Here is a 12790-nt window from a genome sequence, read left to right as displayed (position 1 = left end):
ACCAAACCAATGCTATGACACCAGCCATGCATTGATTGGCCACATGTCCCTTCAGGACACCAAATGCCACACCCCAGAAATTAAATGATGCCTGAATGTATGAACATATCACACTGCAATACATCATAGCTGCCATTTGACAACATCACTGATGACCTGCATCTCTTCTATCCCCCAGGCACCGATGAGGAAGGTGGAACACAGGACAGGGGTGCAAGTACATCCAGTGAACGCAAAGGGACCAGGGCCACCGCCACCCCCCAGCCCAAGAAAATGCCTGCAGCAACAGCCAGTGTGCCACGCACGCAAGGCAGTAACCCTACAGGGGACACCTGCAGCCACAGAACAGCAGCAGGCACCCACAACAGTGGGAGCCTTTCCGCCAACCACCACGGACGTTGTGTCCACAGAGGTGGATGATGAGGCTGGAATCATGTCTGGTACACCCACCCCAAGCCCCATCGCCAGCCCCCCCTGCGGCGTCTGAGAGCCTGGACGATCCGTGCCTCTATGACTCGGACCTAAGAGAATCAGACATTGCCATCTTTGAGGAGGACAGTGCCCTGGACGAGGACCCCCCGCAGGTGCCTTCCACCACCCTTCCAGCCACCACCCTTCCAGCCACCACCCTGCCAGCCACCACCCTGCCAGCCACCAGTACACCTGCGGCCGACAACTCTTTTGAGGCTCGCCTGGCAAGGGTAGAGGGCCGCCAAGAGTCCATGCTGCAACTCATGCGGCAACAGGTTGACCCTGGGAATGAGTCCATGAGGGCCATTGCCACAGCCATTGCAGCCAATACTGCTGCTGTGGAGGCATCTACGTGTGCCTTCAGGGAGTGCATGGGGTCACTCACACAGGCCCTTCTTGCAAATCTCCCGCAAATGCAGCGGCCACACCTTGGGCCAGCCATGGGACTGACAATTGACACCTCCACTACAACAACCCCTTCCACCTCAGCGCAATCGAGCCCTGTGCGGTTCACGCGGAGGAGCGCACAGCGCTCGGCCATGGCACCCCCAGACCCAAAAATTGCCAAGAAATAACAGTACAGGCAATGACATTTAGAAGAACTACATTGGTGAAGGGAACATATGGTGAGATATGGGATCTGTGGGGTGGGTGAGGGAGTTTAGAGGGGTATTTTCTGGGGTTTGTGGGGTGGGTGAGGGAGTTTAGAGGGGTATTTTCTGGGGTTTGTGGGGTGGGTGAGGGAGTTTACTGGGTGTTGTTAGGGGATTATGTTCACCATATCATGTCTGCTGAAAATACAACGTTGTGTGCTAGCAATTCATTGGTTGGACATTGTTCATTTTGTACATGTTCATTTATTGTGTGTTGGTGTACAGGGGGGCAATTCTAAACAAAAATGTGTGCATGTCCACATTCAGCCAGTGTGCTGTAGACACATTACTCACATTTTGTCCATGCATTTCAAAAGTATTCGTCAATTAGTGCTTGGCGAACCGCATGGCCATCCCGTGTATCATGTACTGGCAGGGAGGCTCCTTCGCCTCCGTCTCCATCCCCTTCATCCTCACCCGGCCCATGCATGTCAATGTCAGGTGGCAGTGGTACATTCCTTCGGACGCACATGTTGTGCAGCATGACACAGGCCATGGTGAGCTTTGCAACCTTCTCAGGCCTATATAGGAGTGCCCCACCAGACCTGCTTAGGCAGCGGAATCGCACCTTCAGCAGGCCAAAGGCCTGCACAATGACAACACATGTGCGAGTGTGCACACAATTGTACTCCTCTTCATGGCTGTTCTGCGGGTTCCACACAGGGGTAAGTAGACAAGGCCTCAAGGGATATCCTCCATCACCTGCAAGAAGAAACAAATCGGTGTGTGTCACTCTGAACTGCCACCTTCAGGGAGCACAGTCACGGCAGCAGCTACTTGGTGTGGGCATGCACATGTCCCTGTACGTGTAGAAAATAATCACCTAGATGCAATGTATACTGTAATGAGGTGTGGTACACTGGATGGGATTAACTAGATGATGCAGGGTGTATTCCTGCATGCTGAGGCAGATGTGCTGTGGTATTGCGACAATGTTTAGTCTCTAACTCATGCAGGATATTGTTTGCTATGCATGGTCACACTAGCCGCATTGGCACAGTTGCCATCCTATTCAGTCATGCATTGCTTGCCAACAGCATGGTGCCCTGGTTGTGCCTCTTACTTATTATCATCCATATGCATTATTTGTGATATATGGTCCAGTGATGTGTCCTGTTCCGTTTGGCTGGTTCAGGTGAGGAGTGTTTAGCTCTGCATGCATTCTCCACTCACTGGCTATTGGCGCCCTGGTGACCTTTTACCCCCCCTTTCCCATCCTGGTGCAGTAGGCCACCCCCCTTCTGCATCCGCACGCATCTGTACCCCACAGCATGGCCATGGGCCTGTTGTGCAACGTGGTCCAGCTTGTCGCTCCATGTGACGGGGTAGCGTGGAGTTGCGCAGTCCCATGGCATCATGTGTGGATCCAGGAAATCGGGCGCAGCAATGGGTGATGATCTTGCTGGAGTCACATACCATTTGCACATTGATGGAGTGGTATTGCTTGCAATTGCGGTACACCGCCTCTATGGCATGGGGGACTACCAATTCTACATGGGTGCAGTCGATGGCACCAACACAGTTGGGCATGCCTGCCAGTGCATGGAAGCCTACTTTGGTTTCGGCTATCTCCTGGTCAGTCCGTGGTAGGGATATATGGGTGCTTGCATGCTTCAGGAGGGCATCCAGCACTTGGTTCAGCATGCGTGAAAATAGTGGTTGTGAAATGCCATGCAGCTGGCCCACTGTGTGTTGGTAGGTGCCTGTGGCCAGGAAGAGTAGCACGGACACCACCTTTAGTAGTGGGGGGATGGCAGTGCGTATTTCTATGTGGCTGGCAATGTCATTCTGTATCATGTCCACGATGGTGGTGATGGTGTCACGGTCCAGCCGGTACAGGGTGTGGATCTGCTCAGGGGTTAGGTTGAATGGGCTGGGTCTGGTGCAAGGGATTGGTGGCTGCCTGCGAGGCACTGGTGGCTGCCCTGGTGGTAACTGCTGGGCCTGTCTCACCCTCCTTCTCCTCCTGCGTCTCCTCTGTGCTGCCTGTTCTTGCTGCTGTGGTTGTTGTGGTTGTTGCTGTTGTTGCTGTAGTTGTAGCAGTATAGGCATGTCCTCCAGCGCCATGATTGCAACTGCTAGTGGTAGCATTTTGGTGTAGGAAGGGGTGTGGTGTGTAGGTGTGCTCCTTTTGTACTAGGCCACTCTACATTGCCTACACCTGGGGGGATTGTGGTGTGTGGGTGTGCTCAGTTTATACTAGCACAGCCTCCATTGGCTCCACCTGTGGTGATTGTGTGCACCTGTGGCAGCTGCCTTGTATCCTGCTTGCTGTTTGCGGGCGGTCCGTGATGCCTGTATGGCCGGCATCGTGCTGCCCGTGATTACCGGCTTCGCGATGCCGGTATTTGCATGTATGCATGGGTTGGAATTTCCCCCTATTACCGGCATGCCGGTATTTGCTCCCTGAAGGGGCACGTGTACGCGCCTATGCCGCTATTAGCAGCACCGTTGTTTAGTGTGCCGCTAATACCGGGTTTGAGGGTCGGAATGCAACGGGACGATGGACGATGCCGGTACCTTACCGGCATACCTCGTAATGAGGCCCAATATATTTTAATATGTAAACAATAATCACCAATGGAGTGACAGAACACAGAATAATATCTTTAATATACTATGAATCAAGGAATGAGCACACAAAAACAATTGCAACAGAGAAAAGAATACTTTTGGGTTGGTTTGGACAGATGGCACTTTGGTTAAAGCTTCCCCCTGCAACACCCCTCAACCCCACAATAGGCAATTAAATAGATTTATTTATTTATTTATTTATTTATTTGCATTTATAAAGCGCACAAAACTGCCCTGGGGCATCGTGGCGCTGTTACAGCAGACTTAGTCTTGAACACAAACATAGGAATATGTTTACAGATGTAAACCGAGTTACAGAGTACGTTTCACATTAGTAATAAACATTGAGCTTAGGGGTTATGCTATGCTGTGGTTACAATGCAAGCATGAATGTGCATATGGAGGACTTTAGCGGAATAAGAGGGTTTTGAGGTTTTAGATGTGAGGAGAGTGCAGGTATTCTGTAATAGCATAAATCAGACAGCATATCAGTCCCACCTTCCCCCTTCAAACACAAGAGAAAAACGGAATTGACTTTTCAGCTGTCAGAATGGCTTTAAAATTGTCTTTAGAATTGACTGAGCAAAAACACCAAATGTGGTCAAAAATACTTAAATTGTTATAGATTCCTATGGGAGCCGCTTGGAACAATTCCACACAATCACAAACATTGATTTTGTCCAAAGAAAGCATTTGAAATCTCAAAGTCCAAGTCAGAAACAATTTAAAGCTATTTCACACGTGTAAAACTTTTCCAATTTTTAAAATCGTGGCAAACCTTTCCTTGCGCGATTTTTGCAATGCGGTTTTGGGTTCTATGGATAGCTATGGATGTTAGGTACAAGTAGGTACAAGTATGAGTTGACATTTCGTTTCTATCATAAAAACTGAGGGAGTTATAGAGGTTTTGGTAAAGGTTGTTTTTGTAAAATAGGCGCGAGAATGGCACGAGAAAGGAAAAAAGAAATGCACTTTGAAAAGACAGATGGGTTGAAAAAGAGAATGCCACAGAAGGATCTTACAGTCATGTGATCAGCGTAACCCGCCTGCTGTGGATACTCTACTTCTTCAGCTGAGAAAAGAAATGAGCACAAAAATAGTTCTAGCAAGACGATGGTCCTGAATTAGAGATGAGATAGGTTTAAAATAGGGATCATACAATGCAAATATATTATGGGTCACTGTTCTTTCTATATATACTCAAAGAATAATTTATTAATTGGACCGTCAGTTCTGGTCATGGATTGGGCAGGTCCACCGGCAAGCAGGCACCTCTGGAGGGATTTGGGTCAGTGGCGTGGTTCTAGTCAAGTTTGGACTGCACCTCAGACTGGATTTGAAAGGGCCCCTTCTGGTGAATGGACGCAGTAGATAGCCGGATACAAGTTTTCAGTGGGCAAGCCTAGTGGTAGCCAGCCAAGCTGAATGAAAATTAAATCCCTTCCAGTTTTGGGACTTTTGCAATTGGGTCAGGCTAGCAATAATTTTGCAATGCTAGAGTCTGGAATCTGCAAAGAAATCTGGATCTCTCAAAGAACTCTGGAGTCAGCTACAAAGTGAAAGGTTCTGGAATAAGGTGCTGCGCGGACATTTGGATGGGTTCTGGAAGCAGGGTGCTCTGGAAGCAGAGTGTAGAGTAATAGAGTTGAATTATATTTATTCATTATAAATATTATGGCATTGGCAGAACTTCAGAACACACTTCCCTATCTGTGAGTGGCTACAGGCGTGCACTTCGTTTTGATTGGCAGCTTAAACAGAGCTGTCATTTTACGACAGGATTTAGGAACTCCCACCTGGATTTTTACTCAAAACATACTTTTGCACAAATGTACATGTGTTCCATTATGTACCCTCACAAGATTAGACGCATATTTTTCACATTTGATTGTCTACATTTACATCCAATTTCCATCTTTGTGAGAGCTATATTAGTAATTTTATGGATTTTCATCAATTTTACCCAGAACACTTTGGATTCATTATTTCTAATTTGATACACCTCTGGGCGCTGATCAGTGGATTGTGTACATACAATTTTATGCTTGCAACATTAATATTTTGGCCACAATCAGTGTTTAGTGTATCTTTGGTTCCTGATGTAGTAAAAACTCCTACCACCTCTTCAACTGTCCAGCATGAGTTCAGACGTATAAGTTTGTATTTTTCACTTGTCTACTTATTTTGGCTGTCATGATAAATGTCATAATGTTCTTTGGCAAAAACAAGTAATTTCCATTCAAAATCCAGTCCAGGCTTTTTTTCTCTTGCTTGCCAAACTGAGCAGATGGCCAGTCCTTTGAAGTTCACTGAGAAACCTCCCCCACATCCTGTTCCTCCTGGCAGAGGCCAATTCTCAGCATGTGCTTTGTTCTTTGAGTGGTCAGCAGACGAATGTCTAATGCAAATCCTTTGAGTGGCTTGTTGGGATTATGTGTGACCCATTAACAGCCATTAGTCTTCCTGTTCTCAAGGGAGTGTCAACAGGAGATGTAATTTTTCCTAGGGCAGGCCCTGTCAGATCAGAATTCACATGTGGATTGGCTTCAGACTGGGCTCTGTGACATTAAAATCCTTTCAGTTCACATATAAAATATAAGAATAGAGTATAAAGGATTTAACAATTTTAAAAGAATTAGCCCTTCACCAACATACTTGAAATAGTGGATTTTGCAACTTTTCAGGACAAAGAAATACATTTAAGATAAGTTTTACAGCCAATTTATTTTGGCAGCTGTCAGGCTGTGATGCCTGGATCCCTCTGACTGCCTTAAGGATCCATTATTCCAGCACGCTCTCCCTTCAATAATTCACTGGGACAAATAACTGAATTTAGCACCAAAACAGCACTTTGAAGGTTGCCCTTGATTAGGAAACTGTATTTAGGGGCATTTTCGGATTTTAGCCATTCTGTTGGCTTGTTTCCAGTGACAGGTGACAGATGACAGATGTGATGCCTGCTTTTACACCACTTTGCCGCTGTATTTGGCAGGGCATGCTGCTCTTTTTGGTGGGTTATGAACTCTGTGCAATTTTGCAAACTTAGTGCGCACAGGGGTTATTGCATCCATTCTTAGCAATTTCCTTTCCCCATTGGCAAAGGGGTGCCGTGTGGCGCAGTGGCGTGGATAGAAATACTCCACAGTAACCTGTTGCAGAAGGTGCAGCATCTGAAGCGCACAAGTTCCTGCCGCATGCATATTTCATTGTCAGGAGACTTGCATTTTCTTTCTGAGCCTTCCATATTTCCACAGCCTACATTCCTCCTGACTTCAATTTCACTTTTGTCAGATATATACAGGTGATACTTGGCCATGAAGAAAATATAACCAGAGCTTTTGTTACTAACCTTTATCCAGAAATGAAGATGGGTAACACCCCGGTATGTCATGTGGGGCTATACCTTAAAATATGTCATGTTAATGTGTTTTAATTCTATAATAATAATTTGGCACTTATATAGTGCTACGAACCCTTAGCTGCTTATTATTACCCACAGTGTGTGGTACTCATTTATCGACCTCGGAAGGATGAAAGGCTGAGTTTGGCCCTGCCGGGATTAAAACCTACGTTAGCAAGCCCTGCACGGATGTCAAAGCGAGCGTTCTACTCGCTGTGCCACTTGACCGGCTATGCCAAACCAATAATTATTCCAAGCATAAGATGCCATTAATGGGGCATTTTATGCTGCACTTGATTGAAAAACCATGGAAAGGTAAAGCTGTACCTTGCATATATAGTGATCATAGCCCGGGAGGATAGCTCAGCGGCAAGGTGCGTGCCTTGGAAGCAAGACGTCGATCCCCGGTCCGCGCTAAGAAACCTCTAGGTGTTTAAGAGCGTTATGAATACGCAACTAAGACAAAAACAATTACACAACCAAAAAATACAAACAATTCCTGTAACAGCGTATGGATGCCTGCGGGCTGTGTGAGCGCTTTCAAAATGTAAAATAAATAAAATAATATGCCAATTGCTCATTCGTTTGCAAAGTATCACAATTGTGATTGTGATATTTACAATTGTAAAAAGACAATTCCGATTACAATACTAGGCAAGCGACTGTGGTACCTGGCTATAAAATGGCATCAGCTGGAAAATAGGATGAGTAGCTGGCCATTTGATGGCAGTGCCTGGATAATGTCTGCTAAATATCCATGTTACGCCTATGAAGGAACCAAAACTGTTGGCAGTGCCAATGTATTTTACTATTGATACACATCTCCCCACACTTCTGGGGAATGGAAGAATAACATTCCTTGTCAGGCACATCTGTGGAAAAACGGATATAACCATAGGCTAATGGTACTGCATCTGTGCAAGTATATGATATGATCTTTGCAGCATGCACACATTTTATTAAATCTACCTTAACCTACAAATGCATGTTCAAAAATAAAGGCTGCGATATCAATGTATTTTATTAATTCATGTATTTATATATTGTGCTTTGACTTTAAGCATGCCTTTCACAAAAGTTCAAATCCGATCGACGCAAATGCATAATGACATTTCTCTGAAGCAAACTAACATATAAAGCCCATGAAGCATATAAGTACTTGATACATATACAGCAATAAATCGAATAATTTCAAAACATCTTTGAACAATCATAAACTGTGTTGTATTTACCTACCTCTGATGTCAACCAGCACTTGAAGGTCTCACATTCTTCACTAATATTCAAAATGTCAGCAAGGCAAGGAATTAAACAAACAAATCGGGCCACAAATTCCTAAAATTAAATTAAATTATAAATTGTAAACAACATCATTAACCTTTCACGTTCAAAGTCACAGACTGGTAAGTATTTGGTTTTGTCATTTTGATTTGAGAACTATGGTTACTTATGTAATATTGAGGGCTGAAAGTCTGCATAATATTACAATATAAATTCGACTTTAAAATAATACAGAGACTATGAAATACAAAAATGTCTTCAATGATGCATACCTGCTAGTTTGGATGTGTATGTAGTGTGCAGATAGAAGTTAAACATTTATTATCTTCAGTGTCATATTTTACATGTAGAATATTTGCCTCCCGTGGTGACTTTATTTTAGAACTCATCAACACATTAACGTACCTTCTAAAGATTAAATATGTTAGGCTGTTTTATAACAGAAAAAGTGGTTTGAGCGTCAGTATTTCAAAATGTTATTTGTTTAAGCCAAGGATGCATATCAGAAATGTTAAAAGCTAAGGTTAGAGATACATGTAACTTGCCTATATCCTTCATTGTAGATTTCAAAACAGAGTGTACTTTTCAATGTCTCTGCACAGAATGGTTATGAACAACACTTAATTGCACAACAGTTATGAAAAACCACTCCACCAAATCTTGCAATCTAGCATTAGCACACGTTTTCGAATTTATGCAAAAAAGATTATGTAGCAGACTTTCAGTGCCAAAAAGTTAGCATATGCCCCACGAAAGGATGGGGTGGTACATGATATCAAGGAAAGCTAACCAAGAACCTTTCAAGAATATCCTTCTTGCAATGGACAAAACTGAAACAGGTCAAAAGACTGAAACATTTGAAAAAAAAATATTTGGTTAAAGTATCTTCTTTACAGTTATGACCAAACTTTCCAGATCTTGGCGAAGTAGAAGGTAAGGTGCCTTTCCTCTAAAGGGCAAGGGAATTATCCGCCTGACACTCAGACTGTTAAGCAACATTTACTTCATCGTACTGAAAGGCCTAGTGAGACATGCCAAATTGGAACATTAGGAAGTACGAAGAGACTTTACATAGAAATTATCAATTGGTGTAAACTAACTAAAATGTGCTTTTACACAGGGTTTTACTTAAGTGTTTCCAGTGCAAAGATTTTAAAATGTCTGACAAGCAGAGGTGGGGCATGGACCGAAATGTGTCTCTATGCCACCCTACAATTCTCCACCAATCAGAAACAAATGCTTTCCTACAGCATCTGATTTTGATGCAGGCAGACATGCATTGGATTGCTATAGAATCTGATAGTTGTTTGCACCTGCTGAAAGCTGGTGGATTTCAGAAATGCCTCCAGCCATGATATTATGACGAGCGACATGTACTCTTGTTTGCACTATAAAGTGCAAATTATTAACATTAACCCAAGTCCTCCAAGATTTCAGTTAATGTATTGCACTTAGTAGTGCAAGCTGCACAATTATATATTATTTAAATAGCAGATAGCACAAAAGAAGCAGCCCAAAATTTTACTACCAAATATCTGGGAATTGTCCCTTAGAAAGATACATGCCTATTGAGTTAATATTTTACAAGGTGTTGTAGGTTTCTCAATACAGAGCATGAACAACATGTATCTTGATAATAAACTACCAGCCAAGATGAACTCTCAGATCAAGAACTGACCTCTTCATAAAAAAAGGCACTACAAGGAAATCAAATTCGGAGGAACAGCCTTCTACACTCTCATAGCCAAACTATGAAGCTTGATCCCTAAGGAAATCGGGATTACGGAGGACCACCTCACTTTTCAGAAACAACTAAAAACCTGGGTATTTAACTTCCCTGGAAAGAATGCACATCAACAACTACCAGATACCAATCATCTCTCCCGGGGACGTCACATCTTTACATACAATACCCAAGCCACACATGAAAAGGCATTAGAAACATGCTAGTGGATTGAGAGGACCCGTACAACCTAATTCGTTAAACCTCTTCCCAAGGTTATCAAGCAAAATGTGCCACATCCTCCCAAACAATACCCAAATCACTCCACAAATATCCGCCCAAACCCAATTCCCCAAGCTAGTGGACTAAGAAGTCACTGCCAAGCTAATGCACCACACCCCATATAATAAAAAGAACACTTCAACCTGCACCATTTGTAGATACCCAAACAATATCAGTACTATCCAAGCTCTCCCATACTCTGTTCTCATGGAGACAAACTGAACATTACTGCACGTCCCTCTAAAAGAACACCTCCCCACTCCTGCACGAATGTGGGATGTATATGGTTTGGCCGTGGCACAATTGTTTGCGGCCGAATTGACCGTGGTCTATTTGGCTGCAAAGCCAATTTTGCAGCGGCCAAATCCGCCCAGACTAAAAATGGCAGCAGAGAGCGGTTTAAATCAATTTAACATAACATAATATGATAAAATTAGCTATTATAATCTGATGTAAATATGTCTGGATTTAACCATTGTAATAGTTAAGCTGCATGTCAGTTTCAGCTATGTGGGATATAGTTAAATACATTAATGTCAAAAAAGCAAATGAGTATGAGATCAGTAGCTTGCCGATGATAAATAATTTGGGAAAGGGCCATGTTGTAACATGAACAGTGTTTGGTTTATACATTCTGTTAAATTAATAAAACATGATTATGTGATTATGTTTTTGAACAATAAAAGCCTTAATCATGCTCTCTGATGAATATGTTACACCTCAGTGAGAAAGCACAAAGATATGACAGCACATTTTGCTTTCAACATGTAGACACCATGTATCATATTAGGTAAAGGTGACTGGTTTTATATATGAGCCATATATGTTATTATAGCAGGACTGAGTTGTTGTAATGATGACATTTGAAGAATAATCAGAAGAAAATAATATGAACTATATTTTAATTATCATGCATGTTAGATGCAACACTGGTTATGTAGCTAACATTTTGCTTTTGTTTGTACACATTTGGGTTGAGATAAAACCTATTAGTATAGTGAAGTTAAAATAGAATGTGATCATATTTATTCTAGCAACAGAATGAACGCCGTTGAAAGGGAGTGGTGTATTGCTGTAACTTTTCAGATTATTTAACTGGCAATACAATTAGAAAAATAGTGACTCGTCTGATTTATCGAATGCTAAGACAGTAATTACTGAACAATGCATATAAACATTCAACAGGAATGTTAAGGAGGGATAGTCAGGCCAACTGTATGTGGTTTCGCTGTGGTCCAAAGTGTTTACATTGTCATATAAGGACTTTTGAACATTGGAAATAGAGCCCTTTCTTTATTTTAGTGATGATAGGACTAAATCAAGTAAGCTGACAGGAAGTAGTAATAGGTGGAGTGAAAGCGATGGATAAGTCAATTTTCCATGTGATAACTTGGGGTGGACAGATTGGACGCCATTATGGGACAACACCAAAGTAAGGCATTAGAATTTACAAGCCTCCTATTATATAAATGGTGGGATTATCAAAAAATCTGAATATATATTTTCTGTTTATAAATAGCATATTCTTTTTCATGTAGACAATCAATTCTAAAACAAGAAATCTGTCTAATATCATATGTTATGTATTATTGAAATCGTTTTTTAATTCAAATCAATCTTCCTTAAGAAAGTGCTAGTATTTCGATTTGAAATGTCATATTTTTTTTATCTAAAATGATGCATATATTATACTGTATCGTGACTTACAAATATAATCACTATTTAAAGAAGGGATTACCTTCAGGTGTGGTGCTTCAGGTGCTGCTAATGAGCCTGCTTCAGCACACGGTAGGTCAGTATTTAAGCAGTTGCCTGCAGGAGCACAGGGCTCTTGCAATGCGTTCGCTCCCAGCCCGTTGTGCTTTTGATCCTTGGAATTCCTGCTGTGTCCTGTTGCTTCCAGAACCTGCTCCGGTTCCAGTGCCCTGTGCTCCCTGCCTTGCACCATTGCTACTTTGCCTTCACTCCCCTGCCTTCTGCCCTGCACTTCTGTGCTTCCTGCACTGTAGCCCTGAGCCCCTGCTGGCAGTCCTCTGTTCCTTGTCTGCACCCCCTTGGTCCCTACAACAAATTATCTTGTTCCATGCCTGCAGTTCCTTGTTCTGTGCTCATAGTCTGTGCTACCTGACTTAAGCTTCCTATGTTTCAGTCCTGAATGTCCTTGTTTTCTGTCTGCAGTCCTGTCCTTTTTATTCCAGTCCATAGTTACAGTTCCTTGTCACCAGTCTGCAGACAGTCTTTGTTGTCCTAGTCCAGAGGTTTGGTCCTGAGTTTTCTTGTTCCTGGTTTATAGTTGAGTCTGCTGTTCCTTTATTCCGGTCCTTAGTTTCTAGTCTGCAGTTCCAGTCTCCTCTACCCTGAACCTACAGTCTTGTCTTCTTGCTTTTCCTATTTCTTCCTGTTCTC

General features: G+C 43.0%; 1 protein-coding gene across 1 annotated transcript in view; it reads right to left on the bottom strand.

Annotated features, from left to right (window-relative positions):
* CC2D2B (coiled-coil and C2 domain containing 2B) overlaps positions 1-12790 on the bottom strand; it is a 2924037-nt gene that overhangs the window by 762219 nt on the left and 2149028 nt on the right. Inside the window, exon 15 of the mRNA XM_069611382.1 lies at positions 8335-8433. Coding sequence (XP_069467483.1) covers positions 8335-8433 — 99 coding nt within the window. The remainder of the gene's footprint in view (positions 1-8334; positions 8434-12790) is intronic.

This window comes from Ambystoma mexicanum, chromosome 8 (genome assembly GCF_040938575.1).
Source record: "Ambystoma mexicanum isolate Mex_15411 chromosome 8, UKY_AmexF1_1, whole genome shotgun sequence".
Taxonomy (NCBI): Eukaryota; Metazoa; Chordata; class Amphibia; order Caudata; family Ambystomatidae; genus Ambystoma; species Ambystoma mexicanum.
This window is presented reverse-complemented; position numbering and strand designations above follow the sequence as displayed.